This window comes from Nannospalax galili, unplaced genomic scaffold, assembly GCF_000622305.1.
Source record: "Nannospalax galili isolate Female #2095 unplaced genomic scaffold, S.galili_v1.0 scaffold691, whole genome shotgun sequence".
Classification (NCBI taxonomy): Eukaryota; Metazoa; Chordata; class Mammalia; order Rodentia; family Spalacidae; genus Nannospalax; species Nannospalax galili.
The window spans coordinates 1021191-1043547 of NW_008330362.1; the positions used below are offsets into that span (position 1 = coordinate 1021191).

Here is a 22357-nt window from a genome sequence, read left to right on the forward strand (position 1 = left end):
AAAAAAAAAAAACCCCAAATCCCCAAAAAACAACTTGGCCCAATTTCTAATTTTTACGGAGGAGATGGGAGAGTGTTCCATAAGTTACATGATGTTACAATAAACCCAGTCATTTCATAATGCAGTACTATCTTAAAAACAACAACAACACAAAAAAAACAGAAACCCCAAAAGCACCTCCAACCTATGAAATGCAGTTAAGTCCATCTAAACTCTTCCAGATTCATTTTAATGATGAGTAGAAAATTTCAACTCCAGAAATGCTCTAGGTTTAGCTCAAAGCAATATGGAAAGTACCAATTCTACCATAACACACAACTACTGATGCCTTTCAAAATTGTAAAGAAAAATGGCTTTAAAGACATACTTTAGACTGGGGCTTCTCACACATCTTGATATAACATTCTTATTTTTTGTAGCACTAGAGAGGGGCTTGGTATTCAAAAAAGGAAGCTTAAGACATCAAAAGCAAGAATATTTTAGCTTATTAGACTTATTACACCATCATTCTCTTTTTAGATTTAATGGTTTGTGTTTACAATAAATCAATTTCCTAGACCACTGCAGAATTAATTTTTTTTTTTTCTCTTTTTGACGCAGGGTCTCCCTGTAGCTCCAGCTGTCCTGGAGTCACTATGTAGACCAGGCTGGCCTTGAACTCAAGAGATCCGCCTGCCTCTGCCTCCTGAGTGCTGGGATTAAAGGCGTGTGCCACCACACCCGGCTAAGGAGAATTTTTTTTTTTTTAATTGTGTTTAAATTAGGTGACTATGATGAAATATACTGAACAAATTTCAGATAAATAACAGCCCATCAATGTCCCACCAAGATCACAGCTGGAAACAAGGATTTAGACCTTCAGTTAGCCCTTGTACTTAGAGATGTCAGTATCACTCCCACGTTTTATTCTGAAGCAGGGGTCTCAAGACAGAGGCCATCTGTACCTGAACATGGTGATCCTCCTGCCTCAGCCTCCCAAGAGCTGGGATTACAGGCATGTGTCACCATGTCTGGCTACCCTCCACATTATTTTATACATCATAACTACTCTATGTAAGTGGCCCATTACAAGCTCACTGGATTACTCTGAACCAGACTGTTTACTAAAAAACAAGATTTATACAAGGTATTCTTAATGTTCACCATTCCAGCAATTCAAGTTTTCTATAAAAAGCATGTCTGTGTATAATCGATCATTTGGAGCTACATTTAAGTTATGTCGGCATTTTAAAAAGAGCTCAAGTTTCTTAGTCTATTCAGCTGGACGCCAAAATCTTGGTGTGAACAGGGAGAAAGTGCATGTGTAGATGGTGTCAGGTGAACAAATTCAGAGGGCTCAAATAATGTCTATCCTGAAATTACAGTTTATGAAGCTCCTTATTATGTTGGTTCTAAGAAAAAAAGCTTATGGCAGACAAGATGCTAATAGGAGGCCACTGAGGTATACTCTATAATCATTTAACAGAAAAGAAATCCATACACACCACACGCACCCCATGTAAAACATTGCTTTAAGTTTTAATGTTTATTTCCCCAAGACAGCCTAGCCTGTATTCTACTTGGATAAATTATACAAGCTAGTTTTCTGCTGCTTCTAGTTTTAAACTTTAACCATGTTTCTGATGACAAGGAATGCTGCAAAAATACTCTAGTTCAACAAAGAGTTATGATCACAAAATAATTTTTATCCATTCTACAGTGTTTCAGAATTACCAGTTGATTTTAAACACAAAGTAGATATAGATGCTAATGGTGGCTAATCTGGTATGTTTCTTATAGCAAACTGTTGTTCATGCAACACTTGTGCTCAAAGGGGAAGGCACAGGATTTCCTACAATGAGCCACCTTATAAAGAGTTCTTTTGTACAAATTAATTTATGTCACATTTAATTTAGTGTGCATAACCTCAAAACTGAGGTATTATTCCAATTTATAAAAACCACTTGCATAACTTTTATGCAAGTTTTAAAAATACAAAGTTTTCTCCCTAAAGTGGCTCAAAATAGATTGTTCATGGCTGCCTACATCTAAGATAAAAAGATTCTAAAACAATTGAACAGATTAGGCATATTATTAAAGGTGTTCAAACCATTACTTGATTTGTACATCTACTCAAACCTCTTCATCGGTCTTTATTCAGCAGTACATATGCACCAAATTCCATTTTAGAAGTTTCCATATCATTTTCATAGAAAACAAAGTTTGAAAACAAGTAACATTTAAACACAGCACGGTATTCTATCACAACTGAAACTTTTTTCTTCTTCTTTACAAGACTCAACAAAATCTAAAAATGAACTATGCTGTAGATTTACTTCATGCAAAGATCATTATGTTATCTCTGAAAATGAAAAGAATGGCTTTTAAAGCACATTTTACTGTTTTATACTATTATGGCAACTTGTGTACTGCTACACAGTCTATTTTGAGGGAAATTTATGATTTTTTTCTTCATGCAAAAAATCTACACAAATTAGTTTTGATGATATGGAAAGCTTTTCATAGCATCAAACACTCATCTGGTGCAAATGCACAGGGAAACCTTCCTGAAGTTTTCTGACTTGAGAAGCAACTAAAAAAGCCATACTAGGTAAATAAAAACTAAATTAAAAAAAAAAAAAAGGAGTGGGGAGGGAGAATAGAAAACACAGGCTGCAGAGTAAACCAATGTCTGCTGCTAAACCGGTCTTTGTTTTCATGTCCAGTGTACATTAACACTTGTGATCTCACTGTGATGATCTACTGGGTTTGTTATCAGCCCCCTGAAGGCGACTCAAGCTTGCATGCGTCCACATACAGCACCACAACCACACTCTCGTACACAGTCACTCCAGGACTAGGAGTCTGCTTCATGAGTGAAGAGCCCTAGATTTGAAAGATGAACCTGGCTCTCTCATCACTGAGCCAGACATTCATTCAACACTGTCCATTCATACACTGCTTCACAGCAAGGCCTGGGCTCACTTCTTTGACTTTTATGGGCATTCTCTTTTATGCTTACAAGGCTTGAAGATGACAATATTTCACTTTCCCCTCATTGATACAGAGTAAGTCAATGTTCCTTCTCAGGCACTGAAGATCTGTGACCTATAGCCCTTTTTACTTTGAACAACCTAATAAGCATTCATGTAAAGTTTTCATTACATTTTGCCACTCATTCTCACTCGCACCCACTCGCCACCTTGACCTCATTTGGGCATTTTCTGTGATTCCAAATGAAATCTTCACATTTTCTCTCCCGATTTAATGCAGCAGCAGATCCCATGAGCCAAGCTTGATGGATCAAACCTTTATATATATATATATGTATATATATACATATATATACATATATATATGTATATATATATATCTCAGTGCTGCATTGTACCTAACTTCCACAACATCTTTCTAAAACTGGAACCCTTCTGTTGGTACATTGGCAGATGAGTTGAAACCAAATGTTCCACCTTGAATTGCTTCTGGAACAAGGCTAGGATCCTCATCAATCTAAGGGAAAAGAGAAAAAAAAAAAGTAAATAAAAAGAATGCAACTAGCTATAAGGTATACACAAAACTGAATCATAGTAAGATTTCCATCACTCCCTAAAAATATAGATGAGATCTAAGTGGTAAGTGCCAACAATGTTCTGCCATCCTTTAGCGAGCTGAAACATGCAAAAAGGTTTTCAGGAAAAAACAAGAATACACATAATAGAAATTTTACTGAAAAGGAAGCAACACAATAAACAAGAAACACCCCAGATTCCCACTGAGAGGGTAAACACTAGGACCTTTTTTTGATAACGTGCAAATGTACTATGAAACTTACTTCTTGAAAAGTGGAAAAAATAATTCATATTGACTGTGGTGGTTCATGCCTTGTAATCTGAGCACCTGGAAAGCTGAGGCAGGATCATTGTTGTAGAGTTTAAGGCCAACTTGAGATATATGGTAAGTTCAAAGTCAGCCTGACTATATAACAAAGCTCTTTTTGGTTTTTGGCAAAGGGTCTCCCTGTAGTCACAGCTAGCCTGGATTCACTATGGAGATCAGGCTGGCCTCAAACTCACAGAGATCTATCTACCTGCCTCTGCCTCCTGAGTGTGGGGAGTAAAGGCACACGGCATCACACCCACCTATGACAAAGCCTTTTTTTTTTTTTTTTCAAAAAAAAAAAAAGTATTTTATTTAGTATTTTTATTTTATGTGTATGAGCGTATTGCCTGCATGTATGTGAGTGTACCCATGTCATGGAATGCCTTGGAAGTCAGAAGAGGGCTTTGGATTCCCTTGGAACTGGAGTGAAGGATGGTTTGAGGCCACCATGTGGGTCCTCTGCAAGAGCAGTCAGTGCTCTTAACCACTGAACCATCTCTCTAGCCCCCAAAGCATTTTTTAAACAAAACCAAACCAAACAAATAATTCTTCAATTTCAACTATTATATGGTGACAATCTGACTTAAGATATTTTTGTACAACATTCTATACACTGTAGTATATCTTTCACTTTTGTCAATTTACTTTTCATCTTGTCTTTATCTTATTTGCTTTTAATCACCAACCAAAATGACATTTTCAAATATAAATTTAAAATCATAAAGGTTTTACAAGATATAGTAGCATCACTGTTATCCTTTTTTGTTTGTTTGCTTTCTTTTCAAGCTCTTTCTGTTTTTTTGAGACAAGGTCTTAGCTCAGAATGGCCCTGAATACATTATGTAGCCAAGGATGGCCTTGAACTTCTGATCTGTCTGCCTTAGCCTCTCAAGTGGTAGGATTATAGTTATATGCCATTATGCCTGGCCTCACTGTTTTTTGTTTTATTTATAAACATGTTATTACCAATTTGAAAGTACAAGAACTAGAAAGAAATCAAGCGGAAATAGAGCTGGGACTCACATAGTGGAAGACGGGGTCTTTGCTATTAGAGCCAATATGCTAATATGCCTAAATGGATTATAAAATAGGGAAATATTTATTTCCAAAGAAAGTGACACTACTGTCACTTTTCACCTATTTTAATTCTATTGGAAAAAAAATATACATGTATATATCCTAGTTTACCATACTCTTTCATCCAGATTTAACATATAAAACTAAAAACTATGAAAGTATTAAGTACATCATCTGAAGAGAAGAACTGATCAATGATCTCATAGGCCAATTTGTAGATGTCTTCATTTTCATGATTCTGAAGTTGTTCAATTTTCTCCAGTCCTGCAAGAAAATTTATGAAGTGAAACAATGGCAGTGACAAGTGACAGTAACATTGAAACACATAATCCAATTTTTGTATTGTAGTTTAAGGGATCAAGTCTATAGGTGAATATTAAATATAACAAGATTTAATATAGCACATTTGTTTTAAGACTAACAATCTGAGTAACGGCATGTAATGTATAAGTTAATAATGGGACATCTGTTAAGTATATTATAGATCCAATATTCAGTTATAAGACAAATACTGAAAAAAGAGGTAAAATTAATTGCTTATTAAAAATAAATAAGCATAGCTAGGCGTGGTGGCGCACGCCTTTAATCCGAGCACTTGGGAGGCAAAGGCAGGCGGATCTTTGTGAGTTCAAGGCCACCCTGGTCTACATAGTGAGTTCCAGGACAGCTGGGGCTACAGGGAGATCCTGTCTCAAAAAGACAAAAATAAATAAATAAAATAAAATAAACATAATCTTCTTTCTAGCATCTCCCAAATTCTTCCAATTAACATGCATGAAAAAGAAGAAACTGATGATACTGGCCATAAATACAATCTTTATATCTGTTAAGTACACTGTAAATGATTAAGTCAACCATAGTATTTCAGGGGAAATGAGAAATTTCTTTGTTAACATAAGTTTATTAAATCACAGTCAGGAACATTAAAAACAATATATATAATAAGCTTGATGACATGTAAATTAGATCTTGTCTGCTGTGCAGAAGTAGTAATTTAGATTGCTGAAATGAAGAGAAGCTGTCCCACATAAAGTGTTATTTCACTGCTCATTAGGTAGAAGAAATTACCTTGGGCTCATGTCACTCTACTATTTTTCCTTTTGTTGTTTTTTCCATTAGAAACTTTTGCTACTACACACAGGCTAAAGACTTACAATTTGTATCATCTTCATTTGTTTGCAGAGCTTCATAAGGACAAAATTCATAATGCTTGCCTAGTTCCACAAGGACACTTTATAGATCACTAAAATTCAAACTACCTGAAACACAATTTGTTTCTACTGACTGGCCTTCCTCAACTGTTCATCCTGCATTTCTTACTTCATAATCAACAGTAGTTTGAAATCTGAGAAAGCCTGTTTCCTTTTCCCTCAATCAAATCTCAAACACCTCAATTACTTCTAGAATCCTGTCTTCTCTTTATTTATACTATTACTGCCTTCATTTATTGTAGCCTACCCACTATATGCTTTACTAAGTGGTTTCCCTGACTTCTATCTGCAAAGGACCCATTTTCCAGACATCCAGCTGAACATACCCACTTCAGTTAAAGTGCACCAACAGCCTGATATTCTTTATGACAGAATCCACTGCAGTTTATAAAAATACAGACTCTTGGGTCTTACCACCAATAAGGTAGGCAAAACTCAAGTATTTCTTTCATTTACTGGGCGTGGTGGCACACATCTTTAATCCCAGTAACTTGGGAGGCAGAGGCTAGGTGAGCCTGCCTAGGTCTGCACAGGCCAGGTGAGCTGGGGCTACAGAGAGACCCTGTCTCAAAAGACCAAACAAAGAAAAAAGAAAAAAAAGGAATTTTCTTTTATTTTAATATATAAAATTATTTTATTAACTAAGATAGGCTTCCATGGCAAAAAAAAAAAAAGAAAAATCACATGATAAAAAATTAACTATATGCCCATTACAGCTTTACTTAGTTTTCTAACACTATTACCATTTCCTGTTCCTAATTTGATATCCACACTATTTCTTATTGTTCTACTGATCACTTTCATAATTTTAACTATACCCATTTCTTTTCCCATAGTAAAATAGGACACACTGCCTGTTTGTTTTCTCTTGTTCATTATATTTTGGGGGAACTGAACCTAGGGCCTTAAGCATGCTAGTAAGCATTCCACAGTGAGCTATATATATCCCAGTTCTATAATGTCCACTTTTTACTGCATAAATTTAAGTCTCTGGACCCCCCCACTTAGCTGATAGGGTTCTCCTGCTTTGATTCATTTTTCAGCTTCAGTCAGACACTGATTTCATGCTTATCCAGGCTGACATTCACATTTTGTTCCATAGCCATAAGTGTGTGCTGTTCACATTCTAGGTAGCTCTGGTCCACAGGTAGAATTGGTAATTACGCCCCTACGGAATAAAGGATGTGCTATGTATAGCCTGCTGTGGGGGCGCATGCCATTAATCCCTGCACTTGGGAGGCAGAGAGAGGCAGGTAGAGCTCTGTGAGTTCCAGGCCAACCTGTTCTACATAGTGAGTTCCAGGCCAGCTGGGGCTACAGGGAGACCCTGTCTCAAAAATACTTAAAAAAAAAAAAAAAAGGATGTACTATGTGACAAAGCTCAGGATTTCCCAGGGTCTGGTCACAGGCTGCTTCTCCACCTTCAACCCTTGGCAGTTTCCCGTACTTTTGATTCAGCAATACTGAACTACTTATAATTTGCTGAATGCTATTTCTCACCTCAGACTTTGCTCATGTTGTTATCTCTGCCTGGAACACCTTTCATCCCTTTTTACTTTATTAATCCTTATTCATCTTTCAAAATCCAGCTCAGGTGTCACTTCCTGCTTCTTCCAGGATGGATTAGGTATCTCATTTTGTTGTACATTTCTATTAGGGTAATTAGCACATTAAATCAGTTCATATTTATCTTTAAGACTAAACTACATGCTTTGAGGGCAAGGACTGTGTTTTGTTTACCACTGTTTTCTCAATACCTTAGCACAGTGGCCATTTAATATATGGCAGCAATTCAGTTACCTAACGATATACAAGAGGCTGAACAATTCTGTATATATAGGATACAGTATTTACTTTAGTCTGTCACTTCATTATCTAAGACAGAAAAATACAGAAGAGCTGCATTAGTCAGAAAATGAAGGTAGTTACAAAAAGAACATTAAAATGTAGAATAATATTTTATAAACTTACCACCACATTCTTCTATAAGATTGGCTATGGTTTCCGCCTCATCTTCAGCCATTTTTAATATATTACTTAGTCCATCAAGTACTACTTGCACAACTTGTGCATCTTTTACAGTCAGCAAGTTGCAGAAAGGTGGGATAACATTTTGTTGGATAAGGTAGGCCACCTGAAGAGTAAGGATACCATGAAATAATAAAATATATGCCAATTAACTGTCTAGAATAATGTTGACTTCCAAATTTTGATTATGAAAACATGAACTCATCTCTTTCATACTAGATTACATTTCTAGTCAAACTTCTTTTTAATGTAGCAAGTTTATTTTTCTAAAATTTAGGGGGGGGTATACCTGAAATGAAAATGAAGAATGACTCAACTTCATATTAAACAACTTTTTTCCTCAAGGTCCTTTTTCCTTTTAAGAAATTATGAGTTAAAAATTCTCAATATTTTCTTTTCTTTTTAAATTTTTGTTTATTTATTTTCATTTTATGTGTAGGAGTATTATGGCTGCATGTGTGTAAGTGCACCTTGGTTGTGCAGTGTCCATAGAGGACAGAGGAGAGTGTCGGGTCCCCAGGAACTGGCATTCAGGATGGCTGGTAGCTGCACATGTGCTAGGATTAAAGGTATACACTACCACGCCTGACTAGAGAAACTTCTATAAGATGACTGAAGAAAGTCAAGGAGATGCTTTTATGTAAAAAATTCACAGAGCAGGGGTTGGGGGCGAATCTCCTTGGTAGACTACACACTGAGCATATGAGGGTCTGGGGTCAATCTTTAGCATACGCACACAGGCACCAAAACAAAAACAATCTAGAAAATATAATTTGCTATTATTTTAAATAGTGACTTACTGAAATCTAAATGTATAATTATCTGTGCTGTTATTTTACCAGTTTTCAAAATAATTAAAAATTCAACTTACTTGGTCTTTCCTTCCACTAATTGTTAAGTTACTTATGGCCCAAGCAGCTTCTTTCTGGGTGCCAAAATCCCCCTTAAAAAACAAAACAAAACAAAACAAAAACAAGACAGGGTAAATTGTAATTTTTACTTACTGGTAAGTCTTGAACTACAACCAATCTATCCTGAACAAATGAAAATTACTTTCTATGAATTTTTCCAGAAAAAAACTTGACTTCACATTACTGTTCCATAATATGAGAATAAATAAAAGACATTACAAAAATACAAATTCAAAAATAATTTTCAAATGTACATACAGCCAAACTTAGTAATCTCACTTTTGAGAATTTATCAGCAAAAAAATTTATGGGGTAATATTATACATTTCTAACATATGGAAGAGCATCATATAATAGCCAAAAAGCAAATCAACAAACATTGTTAATAGGGGCACAATCAATACAATAAGTCTACTAAGTTAAACAACCAGCCATTAGAAGTCAAGTCTAGCAACCTGGAAAAATGCTACATTAAGAAAAAACATAGGTCGGGTGTTGTGGCACATGCCTTTAATCCCAGCACTCAGGAGGCAGAAGCAGGCAGATCTTTGTGAGTTCAAGGCCAGCCTGGTCTACATAGCAAGTTCCAGGTCAGCTGGGGCTACAGGGAGACCCTATCTCAAAAAGATGAAAAGTAAAACAAAACAACTCCCCCCAAACTACAGTGGAGAGTGACTGGGGAAGACCACTGATCTCTGGCCTCCATACACATATAGGTAGACACATTCATGCATACCCACTTGTATCCCCCCCAGGGGGGAGGTGATTCCCCCCAGGGGAATCCAATGCTCTCTTCTGACCTGAGGACACTGCACAACATGGGTGCACTTACCTACACACAGACAATACATGCATACATAAAATGCAAATAAGTATTTTAAAAAAAGAATCCTTATGTTCATAAACTCCTTCTACAAAAATACATGTGACTTATTTTGTTGACTCAGCCCTTAGAATCAACGGCAACCTGGCAACAATGATCATCATTTTAAAAATTTATTTTATTATTTTTATTTTATATGTATGTGTGTATTGCCTGGATGTATGTGAGTGTACCCATGTTGTGCAATGCCGCGGAGGTCAGAAGTGGGCTTTGGATTCCCCTGGAACTGGAGGTAAGGACGGTTTGTAGCTGCCATGTGGGTGCTGGAATCGAACCCGGGTCCTCTGCAAGAGCAGTCAGTGCCCTTAACCACTGAGTCATCTCTCCAGCCCCAACAATGATCATCTTTATACCGAACACTGATATGTAAACACCATTCTTTACAAAAAGGGATTAAAGCCGGGCATGGTAGCCCACACCTTTAATTTCAGCACTTGGGAGGCAGAGGAATCTTTTTGAGTCTGAGGCCAGTGTGGTGGTCTACATAGCAAATTCCAGGCCAGGTGGGGCTACAGGGCGACCCTGTCTCAAAAAGACCAAAAAGGGGCTGGAGAGATGGCTCAGTGGTTAAGAACATTGACTGTTCTTGCAGAAAACCTGGGTTCAAATCCCAGCACCCACATGGCAGCTAACAAGTCTCCGTAACTCCAGTTCCAGGGGATATGACAGCATCTTCTGTCCTCCATGAACACTGAACGATACGGGTGCATGTACTTACATGCAGGCAATACACGCATACACATAAAATAAAAATAATAACAAACAAACCCCCCAAAACCTGGGGGGGGGGGCGGATAAAGATACCCCATGAAAGCTATTTCCAGGGCTGGTTAAAAAAAAAAAAAACAAATTAAGATAAGCCAGAGAATTATTATATCCAAAAAGTAGGATAGTCTAAAAAAATTACTGGGTGATATAAAATGACAGGTACCAAAATTAAGAAATTCCACTGGGGGACTGGAGAGATGGCTCAGCGGTTAAGAGCACTGACTGCTCTTGTGGAGGACCCAGGTTTGATTCCCAGCACCCACACGGCAGCTACGAACCGTCCTTAACTCTAGTTCCAGGGGAATCCGAAGCCCTCTTCTGACCTCCGCAGCATTGCACGACATTGAGTGCACTCATATTCATGCAGGCAATATACTCATACACATGAAATATTAAAAATAGAAATTCCATTGGTCAGGGAAGGATAACTTGAGTATCAAAAGAACTACAACTGAAATGGATTTAAACTGCAAAATATATATTAAAAACTCAGTTTCTTTTTTAAAAAATTTTATATGTAGGAGTGTTTTACCTGCATGTATGTAAATGTGCTTGTATATACAATGGCTGTGGATCCCCTGAAACTGGAGTTATGGATGTTGTGAGCCACCATGTGCTGCTGGGAACTGAACCTGGGACTCTTTTGTAAGAGAAGCCAGTGCTCTTTACTGCTGAGCCATCTCTCCAGCCCACAATTTCTTGATCAAACAAAAATCCACTCTCATTTCTTTTAAAGACTGCTAAGGGACAATGTCAAAATATGACTTCTAAAAACGAATGCTAAGAAGAGGAATCAAGCATATATCTTATAGGAAACTATCTGAACTCTATTTTGAAGTAAATAATAGCTAATAAAGAAAAGCTCTCAACTGAAAAACTGCAGCTAGTACACAAAGAATGGGAGAATTAGAAAGTTAGAATTAGCTACTCCTAATAAATAAGGAATCCAAGCATTGATCATTGACTATCTAAAAACCATTAGTTAAAGACTAGGAAAGAACTTTATAATCATGACCCAGTGTGGTGTTACTGCACCAATATTACAATCACCTGGACTCGGAGGGCCCTCTAAGTCACCTAGGTATTTCTTAAAACTGTCTGTCTCCTGGAAATGTGCTGATGGAACTGTCCTGCTGGAACCCTGTCTCTGGAACTGTGTTTCCGGAGTCTGGCCCCACTCATAATTTTATTCAAAATTGTTTCTTCAGCTTCAATTTGGCAAATAAAGCTTGGTTCCATTGTACTCTTAACAGACCATCCTGTTTTTTCATCCCTAGTTCTAGAATATCTCACTCACCCAAGGTTACCTGCCATTCCCAATCTCCACTGTGTTCACTGGAGGTGGGTGCACTTGCTTTCAGCACTTTGATATGTTAATTCTCAAGCACACCCACATTCACTATTTTTTTGGGTGAAGAACCAAATTGAGGTTCCCAAGAATCGGGTGCCCACGTCATAAAACACAAGAGTACATGGTTTTGCTGGGGTTAAGTCATTAATTAGTCCAGATTACTTCCATTTATAAAAAGTCATTCCTATAACCTTGAGATCACTCTTAATCCACCATACCATTAAGAGAGTGTAAGGTCTTCTGCTAGGAGTCATTAGGAAGTAGTAGTGTACTGAATACACTTGCCTCTAATACTCAGCTTGATATGCAAGTTTATAGCAAACACTGAGAAACATAAGACACAGGACTCTATCTGCTTTTTAATCACAGTTAAGTGATGAGAAAAAAATTCTCATTCTATGATGGTCATTGCAAATTGTCTGTTCCCCAAACTCTACTATGAGTGTGAGAAATGATATTCATAGCACTCTCACCAGCTACTTGATTTGAGTAATTAGCTTATACAAGTTTCATCCATCAAACAAGGATAACTCTAATCTTGTAGGCTTGTCATATTAAATGAATATTTACAAAATGCTCAGAATATGGGATTTGTAATTGATTATAACATTGTGGGAGGGGCTGGAGAGATGCTTAGCAGTGCCAACTCTGACAGAAATGAAGTTTCTTAAGAAACTAAGAAAAGGTGGGTTTGGAGAGATGACAGCTCAAGAGCTCTGGTTGCTCTTGCAGAGGACCCAGGGTCAAATCTCAGCATCTACTTGGCAGCTAAAAACTGCCTGAACTCTAGGTCTAGGCAACCTGACACCCTCTTCTGTCCTCTGTGGGCACTGTATGGCATGGATGCATTTACAAACATAACATGCATACACAAAACCAAAAATAAATAAAAATTAATATTGTGGGATTCAGAAGTTTTAGTATCAATCATATTTTACTATAGTGTTCATGACACTGTATAGGGTCTCATTAAACAGAAGTACACATCACATAATACTGTCTTACTGAAACACATATAAGATGATTTTCTTACCTTATCCAAAAGGTGTATTATCATTGGTACAAGACTGGCATCAATTACTGCCTGAACCTGCTGCTGATTTCCAGCGGTGATGTTGGAGAGAAACCACACTGCTTCCTACAGAACAATATTCTTTCAATATTTCTCACTAAAAATAAAACTTATGTCTAAAACTAAGAAAAAGCATTCACTAGTATGTAAATAATCTTATTATTGAGTTCTATAATAAAAATCTTAGAAATCTTAACCAATTCTCTTTTCCATATTTTCTTTTAAAAAAACTTCATTCTATAATTTTTATAAAAATGAAAAACCGCATTTTATGTCTAGAAATAGTTTACATATTAAAGATTCTAAAGAATCTTTACAGACAACACTGTGAACAGTATTGCACAAAAGAAGCTTTGTTGAACCATACCCAGGAAGTGGTGAGCTGTAATACAAATATAAATTATAAACTATTATAAATGAGATTCAACACCTTTTTGTCATATAATGTGCTTTATTCTCTAGTTAACCTTGATTAACAATCTAACCAAAGCAGATAAATCTCAATTAGTATGACAATGAAGACATCAAAAATGAAAGTGGATTCTTTTAGTATCTTTATAACAGTCATCAACTGTACCACCTCTCTCAAGAGCTAAAAGTGGAACTATATGTTGGCTTGCTTTATTGGTCCACTTTAATGATCTTTTAGTGTTGCTCTTAACAAAGATGCTGTGCTTTTGTTAGAATATAGTGGTCACAACTTTCTCACAAGTTTCAAAGATAATAATTGTATCACAAAAACAGCGTTAGCAAGAAACAAGAAAAAAATTTACCCTCTTATGGAGGACACTATTAGAATCAACCAAACTTAAGCTTACCAATTTACTATGGGAAACATTTTAAAGTTTCTAATTAACACTAGTTAGCATCACTAAGCTCTTTTGGATCAGATCACAGGACACATTTAATGAGCCTGTTAGAGATTTTAGGGTGCTGGGCTAGTAAGGTGAGCTGTTCTTGGGTTATAATCATCGGCAATGTTGTAATCAACAACCCAAGTTATTTTTACAACAGCCTCAGATGCACTCCAATATCAGCATCACCATTCAGTGCCCCCTTTCCATAGCCACCACATGCACACACACAAGTACACACACACTCACACTATACACTACTAAGTATCAATAAAACTTTAAACCAGGAAAATTACATATTACAAATTTTCAGTCATGCAACATTCAACACCCATGTATCTCTATTTCATCATTTCCAAGAGAGCCAAAAAAGTGGTTTGTTGATGATGGTGCAGATTAATGGTAGAGCATGTGCTGAGCATGCTGGAGACTGGGTTTGAACCCAGCACCCTATGACCATGTTATAAAGAGATACTTCTCTGATAGCTTATGTTAATAGTCAAAATCATAGATATTCCTGGGACCCTAATACTACAAACAAAACCTGTCATTTTATTAACATTTTCAAACACTTACTTTATTAATTTTTTCTTTGGGATGTGTGAGGAGTGCTGGGAAATGTGAAAGAGCATCACAGTTTAAAACTACTTGTGTTTGCTCATCAGTTCCAGTCACAATGTTGCCTACAGCTCGCAGTGCAGCAGTCTGAAATAGAAGATTTAAAGTGATGTTGTTTAATGTGAAGTACTCTTATTAAAAGATACCAGACAACTTTTGAGAAACAAACTCATTCTTTCATACAATTGCTTCATTATGACTAACCTAACCTTTTTGAATGCCTACTTTGCATTAGGTACTTACCTAAGAGCAATGATGGAAATATGAAAGATATATACTCCAGACTTTATGCAGCTTAAATTATAATAATAATAATAATTATTATTATTGTCTTTTTTGAGACAGGGTCTCCCTGTAGCCCCAGCTGTCCTGGAGCTCACTATGTAGACCAGGCTGTCCTTAAACTCACAGAGATCTGCCTGCCTGTGCCTCCCGAGTGCTGAGATTAAAGGTGTGCACCACCACGCCCAGCGCAGCTTACATCATTTTAAAGAAATAATACTGGGGCTGGAGAAAAGGCTCAGCAGTTAAGAGCATTGACTGCTCTTGCAGAGGACCTGGGTTCAATTCCCTAACTCCAGTTCCAGGGGATCTGACACCTTCCAATCTCTGTGGGTACTGCAGGACACAGGGGCACTTACACACAGGCAGGTAATACACTCATACGCATAAAAAATAAAAATAAATTTTTTTATAAATAAAATATTTCTTAAAAAAGAAAATAATACTTTTTATTTTCTATTAATTTTTTTCACTCACTAATTTCTCCTAAACACAAATGATCCAGCTATTTAAAAGAAAGTTGAGGTACAACTCATACAACGTATTCTTTCAGAGTAAATCATTCAGTACTATATATTCAAAATTGTACAACCAATATCATTATCAAATTATAAACCTTTTCACTATCCCTAAAAGACTATGTATATTCATTAGCTAGCTGTCAACACCATTGTCTTTAAACTCAGGTTTCTGGCAACCAGCATCACTATGTCTATGAATGTGTATACTTTCAAATTTCATATACACAGAAGCAAGTTCATGTTATAAGCACTTATCAGTACTCATTCCTTTTCAAAGACAAATGATGTTCCAATTGTGTGGTTAGGTGACAGACACTAGTCTCACTTTTTAGCTATCATGAAAAATTCTGCTATAGATGTTTGTATTCAAGTTTTTGTATGGAAATGTGTTTTCAGTTCTCTTGATTATATGCAAACAGAAGAACTGCTAGATCACACTGTAACTCTATTTAACTTTGTGAGATATCAGACTCCAATGGAGGCCCACCACTTTACCATGCCATAAATGGTGTAAAGACTACTTTCTCTTCACCTCTGCCCATATTATTATTGTCATTTAAATATAATCATTTTGCATGTCAATGATCTTCTTTAGCTTTGATCCACATTTCCTGATGATTAATGCTTTTGAGCAAATTTTCAGGTACTTATTGACCATTTGTACATCATCCCTGAAAAACAGCAAATCTTTTACCTACTGTCTATTTTTTAATTGTGTAAGAATTCTTCATAGATTTTGGGTATAGATTTGTAAAGATACTCTTCCATTCTACTGAAATGAGTATTTATTTCATTTTTGGAGACAGGGTCTCCCTGTAGCCCCAGCTGTCCTGGAACTCACTATGTAGACCAGGCTGGCCTTGAACTCATAGAGATCCGCCTGCCTCTGCCTCCTTAGTGCTGGGATCAAAGGCGTGCGCCACCACGCCCGGCTATTATTTTTATTTTACGTGTATGAGTGTATTGTCGGCATGTAGGTAAGTGCACCCATGTCGTGCAATGCCCACAGAGAACAGAAAAGGACATTGGATCCCCTGGAACCGCAGTTACAGACAGTTGTTAGCTGCCACGTGGGTCTTCTGCAAGAACAACCAGTGTTCTTAACCGCTGAGCCATTTCTCCAGCCCCATATTTCATTATTTTATGTGTATGAATGTATTGCCTGCAAGAGTGCCTATGTAAGTAAGTGCGCCTATGTCATGCAATGCCTGAGGAAGTCAGAAGAAAACATCAAATCCCCAGGAACTGGAGTAACAGATGGTTGTTAACCCCAATGTGGGTCCTGGGAACTGAACCCAGATTCTCTGCAAGAGCAGCCAGTGCTCTTAACTACTGAGCCATGTCTCCAGTCCCCACATTTTAATTATAAGACCCTCTATTTCCAGGTTGGAGAGAGATGGCTTAGTGGTTAAGAGTACTGGCTGCTCTTACGGAGGATGTGGGTTCGATTCCCAGCACCCACATGGCGGCTAACAACTGCATGTGACCTCAGTTCCAAGGGATCTGACACTCTTGTCTGCCCTCTGCAGGCATTACACAACAGGAATACACCTAAACACATGCAGACAGTGCACTAATATACATTAAAATTTTTTAAAAAAAATATATAAAAAGACCTTTTTGAAATTTAAAAAAAGCATCTTTGGTCAGGGCATGGTGGTATAACCTTTAATCCCAACACTCAAGAGGCAGAGGCAAGTGGATCTCTGTGAGATTCAGGCTGGCTTGGTCTACATAGGGAGTTCTAGGCCAGCTGGGGTTACAGGGAGACCTTGTCTCAAAGACCAAAAAGAAAAAAGCATCTTTGATTTTAACAGGAATTACACTATATCTGTCAATTTGGAAAGTACTGCTTCTCTTAAACAGTCAACTGTCGATTCATAAACATGGGACATCTTTCCATTTATGTAGGCTTTAACTTTTTTCAATGAAGTTTGTAGTGGCCCAGTTTACCCAGCTTGCTGCACAAGAATGAGAATGTATGAGCGCAAATGTTCACACGGGAAATCAATGTAAATGGAGGGGCAGGGAATAAAACTGTAAATGAAGATAAACCAATGGGTATAGCTCATGCCTATGATAATCCCAGCAGTCAGGACGAAATGATAGGGTATCATGGATTATATTTCTGCCTAAATAATTTTAGGAGAAGTAGGGATATAGATTAGACCTACATGGGGACTAATCATAATAATTTATTTTTAAGAATTATGGCATGAAAGTTGAAAAGCTTAAGAAAAGAAAATCTTAGTTATCTGATAAAGCATAAAACATTAACTTTCTGGGATAGAGATGGCTCACCAGTTAAGAGCATTGGCCATTCTTGCAGAGGACTTGGGTTCAATTCCTAATACCCACATAGCAGCTAATTGTCTGTTAACTCCAGTCCCAAAAGAATTGGAAGTCCTCTTCTGACCTTCAGGGGCACTGTACAACACAGGTGCACTCACACACATGCAGGAAATACACTCATACACATAAATTAAAATAATAAAATGAAAAAAAAAACCAAAACACCAAAACACTGTCTCAGAGGACTGGCTAAAACGCTAAGCCCAGCATTAAAATTAATTATTTAAAATTAAGCACTTGGATTTTTTCCCCTGTCTTTTTTAAGATAGTCTCCCTATAGCCACACCTGGCCTCGATCTCAGAGATCCACCCGCCCCTGCCCCCGTCCCTGCCTCTTGAGTGCTGAGTTTGCCTCAAACCTGTTACAGAGCAGTTGCTGGTCTTGAATCTTGATCTTCCCACTACGTCTACCTTGAAAGTGCTGGAATTACAAGTGTGTGGCACTACCATGTCCAGCTTGAAGTAAAAATAAGATATAAACCAAAAGCCTATATCATGACTTAAGTGCCGTAAATTTGGGGCCAGTATGATGGATCAGCAGGTGAGACCTATTGCTAGACAAGCTTGAGGAGCTGAACTCAAATCCCCAGAACTCATGTAAAAAGTCAGGCATAGCCACATGTCCATGAGAGACCCTGTCTCTAGGGAACAGGGAGACTGAGCTTGATACCCAATGTCCTCCTCTGGCCTGTGTGCACACCTGTGAAAATAGACCATGCTCACATGGAATATAAAGAGAGACACAAATTTAATAATAAACATATAGATACTTTGAATCACAAATATTTACTTTTACATGTATAAGCATTTTGCCTGCATATGTATTTAAGTGTGCCACGGGTGTGCAATTCCTGCAGGCCAGAAAGGTATGTGGGATACCCCAGAACTGGAGTTATGGACAGTTAGCCATGTGGGTACAGGAACTGTACCTGGATCCTCTGCAAGAACAGTCAGTGCTCTTAACCACTAGGCTATCTCTCTAAACTGAATCACAAATATCTTTAAACAAACTATTCTTTTAGACATCTCTCTCTGAATCTACCTAAGTGTTCCTTCCTTTTAAAAGGTTAGAGAGGTGGCTCTGCAGTTAAGAGCACTGATTGCTCTTGCAGAGGACCCGGGATCGATTCCTAGCACCCACACGGCAGCTAACAACTGTATATAACTCCAGTTCAGGCAATCTGATGCCCTCTTCTGACCTCTGCAGGCACTGCATGACACAGACGCAATGACCTACATGCAGACAATACACTCATACACATAAAATAAGAATAAACTATTAACATAAAGAAATAAAAAATGTTTTACTTAAAAAAAAAAAATCTATTTTTATTTGGTTTGTGTATGTAAGTGAAGGCCAGAGATCAATGTCTGGTGTTCTCTGCTGCTTACCATCTTGTTTTTTTGCAGCAAGGTCTCTCTCTGAACCCAAAGCTCAGACTGATTGCCTGGCCAGTAAATTCCAAGGATTCTCCTACCTCCCTAGGACTGGGATTATAGGCATGAACATCTGGCTTTTTATATGGTTGCTTGGATCTGAAGATCAGGTCCTCCTAATTTGAAGACAATGTGTTTCTATTATGACTATGCATTAGTGTCACCTGAAGAGCTGGCTTAAGTCTGTATGAAATATGATTTTACCCAGGCGTGGTGGCACACGGCTTTAATCCCAGCACTTGGGAGGCAGAGGCAGAGGCAGGTGGATCTCTGTGAGTTCAAGGCCAGCCTGGTCTACACAGTGACTCCAGGACAGCTGGGGCTACAGAGAGACCCTGCCTCAAAAAGACCAAAAAAAAAAAAAAGAAAGGAAATTTTCCTTTTCTTTTTTTCTTAATTTTTATTTATATGTATGAGTGTATTGCCTGCATGTAAGTTAAGTGCAATCACGTCTTGCAATGCTCGTGGAGGTCAGAAGAGGGTGTTGGATAACCTGAAGTTGGAGTTATGAATGGCTGTGGGTGCTGGGAATCAAACCTGGGTCCTCTGTAAGAGCAGCCAGTGCTCTTAACCACTGAGCCAACTCTCCAGCCCAAGGAGGAAATTTTTTTTAGAAAAGGTTTTTCTTTAAACTTCATAGTTGATTTGATGCCTGGCTAAGGGTGAGAAACAGTGACTTTTGCCAACAGCTTTCCTTAAGTTTAAAACCTTTAAACTTTAGTTTAAGAAACTATTAGTTTAAAACTATTTACCTCAGAAAGTTGGAGGGGGAGCTTGCTGCACCTTCTTTTACCACTGTAGTTTGTCTATTATCATGGGGGTGTGTCTATGTATTTTTTGTGGTATGCAGAATGGAACTTAGGGTTCTGCAGCACATGTGAGCTATAGCCCCAGCGCCAGCTATAGTATTTTTTTGTGAACATCTCACCTCCTCACCTCTTTTCTAGCTCTTTCCAATTGAAATATTATGTGGAGGTTGCCAGGCATGGTAGCACATGCCTTTATCCAGCACTCAGGAGGTAGGAGGATCTCTGTGAAGGCTATAGGGAGACCTTGCCTCAAAAAGATTAAAAAAAAAAAAAGTTTTTTTTTATATGGAGGGACTTAAAAGAATAAAATAATTGGAATAAACAGCACATTTCAGTTCAAATCCTTTATCTCAGAATCAGTAAAGCTAGGTGTTACAAAACTTGTAAGTTAAGTAAAAATGGATAACTTGGGGGAGAGGATGGAAAAGAAAATCAAGAATAGTTTTAGATGCTACCCAAGTTGCTACAATGAGTGATGTTTCTTTGTAGTAGAAATCAGCACACTGTAGTGAAGTCTTGTTGTCTGGTAGGAGAGTGGAGATTGTTAATGAATTAGAGTGCTCTCATCTCATTTTTTCCAACTCCAAAATTAGGATAAAATAACTCACTGTTTCCATCACAGTCATGCTGCTAAGTGAAGAATATACTTTAAACTACTGAAATTGTTTGCCTTTGAATGCCATGCTTAAAGCAATTAGTATAAGAAAAAATTGTTTAATCAAAAGGAACTTACCTGAACTTTAACTTCCTGGTGGCTGAGTAGAGGAACCAAATGAGGAACTATTCCAGAGTCTATTACCATCTGTATCTGTTCATTGCCAGCATCAGTAAGGTAAGAGAGGGCCCAGACTGTATCTACCAATATCTATTAAAAATGAAAATTCAAATCACTGAATATTTTCTCATTAAAAAAAAATTATTAACTATACAACTAATCTAAGATATTCTTCCTTTCTCTTTGTGCCTCAAATCACTGGAACATTAACCTCTATTCTGCGTTAATTTTTATTTATTATTTTATGTTATGGGTATGCATGTATTGCCTGTATATAGGTAAGTGCACCCATGTTGTGCAGCGCGGAGGTCAGAAGAGGCTGTCGGATCCCCTGGGACTGGAGTTAACTGACAGTTGTTAACTGCCATGTGGGTGCTGGGATTTGAACCCGGGTTTTCTGCAAGAACAACCAGTGTTCTTAAGTGCTAAGCTATCTCTCCAGCCCCTATTCTGCATTTTTAATCATACTTAAGATGTATATGTTAACTATGGTCCCAATCCCAGATCAATATGCATACTTAATTCAGCAAGCTACAGGTGCAAACTACATAGCACATTTAACAGGAAAACACTAATAATCTATTTGGATGCTCATATTGTGGACAATAGGTCCAAAGATACTGTAGCTAGAGGCCAGAGAGATGGCTCACTGGTTAAGAGCTCTGGTTGTTCTTGCACAGGACCTGGGTTCGAATCTCAGTACCCACATGGTAGCAAAAACCATTTGTAACTGCAGTTCCAGGGGATCCAATGCCCTCTTCTGGCCTCTGCAGGCTTTGTTTGTCATTGGTGCACTTACATGCATGCAGGTAAAATACTCATACACATAAAATAAAAATAGTAATCTTTTTTTTAAAGTACTGTAGTTAATGTATCTAGCTGGAACAATACTCTACACACACACACACACACACACACACACACACACACACACACACACACAAATACAGCAAGCACAATGGTTTGTAATATTTAAGCTAGGAATATATTTAAGAAATTCTCTAATACCATTAGTTCTGTGCAGGTATGTATATATACCTAAATACTATAGCCTAGATCCTGATATTCCAGTTTACCTTATAAAACTATTAGAGGCACAGGGATGGACTACCTCCTTACAAGTTGTTGGTCAGGGAGCACCTGAGCTCCCCTGCATCCACGACAATTCAGGCAACTGTGAAAGCTGTTGGTTGCTCACAGAACTAGACAGTAAGACTCTACTGCTGAAGAGGCACATGCCTTGTTTGTAAGACACAGAACTCAAGCTGGAATTGAGATGGAAGCTTTTTCCCTGATGGACTAGCCAGCATAGTGTTAGGAGGTACTATGCAGGCTGTTGGGAAAGAACTGTCACCAACAGCTTTACTCAGCTGTGAATTGTTAGCAACTACACCTTCCAACCAGGCAAGATGAGTGCACTGGTGCAATAGAGTTAAGTCTATCATGGGGATAAACAATGCTTTTCAATTGGATTTGATACCCATTCCACAGGAGGGAATTCATGTCTGGTACTGTAAACCTGGTCAAAAGCATATGGCTGGAGAGGCCTG

At 37.7% G+C, this 22357-nt stretch overlaps 1 protein-coding gene and 1 non-coding gene across 2 annotated transcripts in view; both read right to left on the minus strand.

The window, feature by feature from the left end:
* Window positions 1-1492: 1492 nt before the first annotated feature.
* Window positions 1493-22357, minus strand: part of Kpna4 (karyopherin subunit alpha 4) — a 59648-nt gene continuing 38783 nt past the window's right edge. Inside the window, exons 11-17 of the mRNA XM_008847316.3 lie at window positions 20766-20897; window positions 14590-14718; window positions 13121-13225; window positions 9046-9117; window positions 8118-8280; window positions 5105-5199; window positions 1493-3489 (exon numbers count right to left, since the gene is read on the minus strand). Of these exons, the coding sequence (XP_008845538.1) occupies window positions 3391-3489; window positions 5105-5199; window positions 8118-8280; window positions 9046-9117; window positions 13121-13225; window positions 14590-14718; window positions 20766-20897 (795 nt within the window). The 3' untranslated portion in view covers window positions 1493-3390. The remainder of the gene's footprint in view (window positions 3490-5104; window positions 5200-8117; window positions 8281-9045; window positions 9118-13120; window positions 13226-14589; window positions 14719-20765; window positions 20898-22357) is intronic.
* Window positions 14041-14371, minus strand: LOC115072756. Its single transcript, XR_003851771.1, has one exon.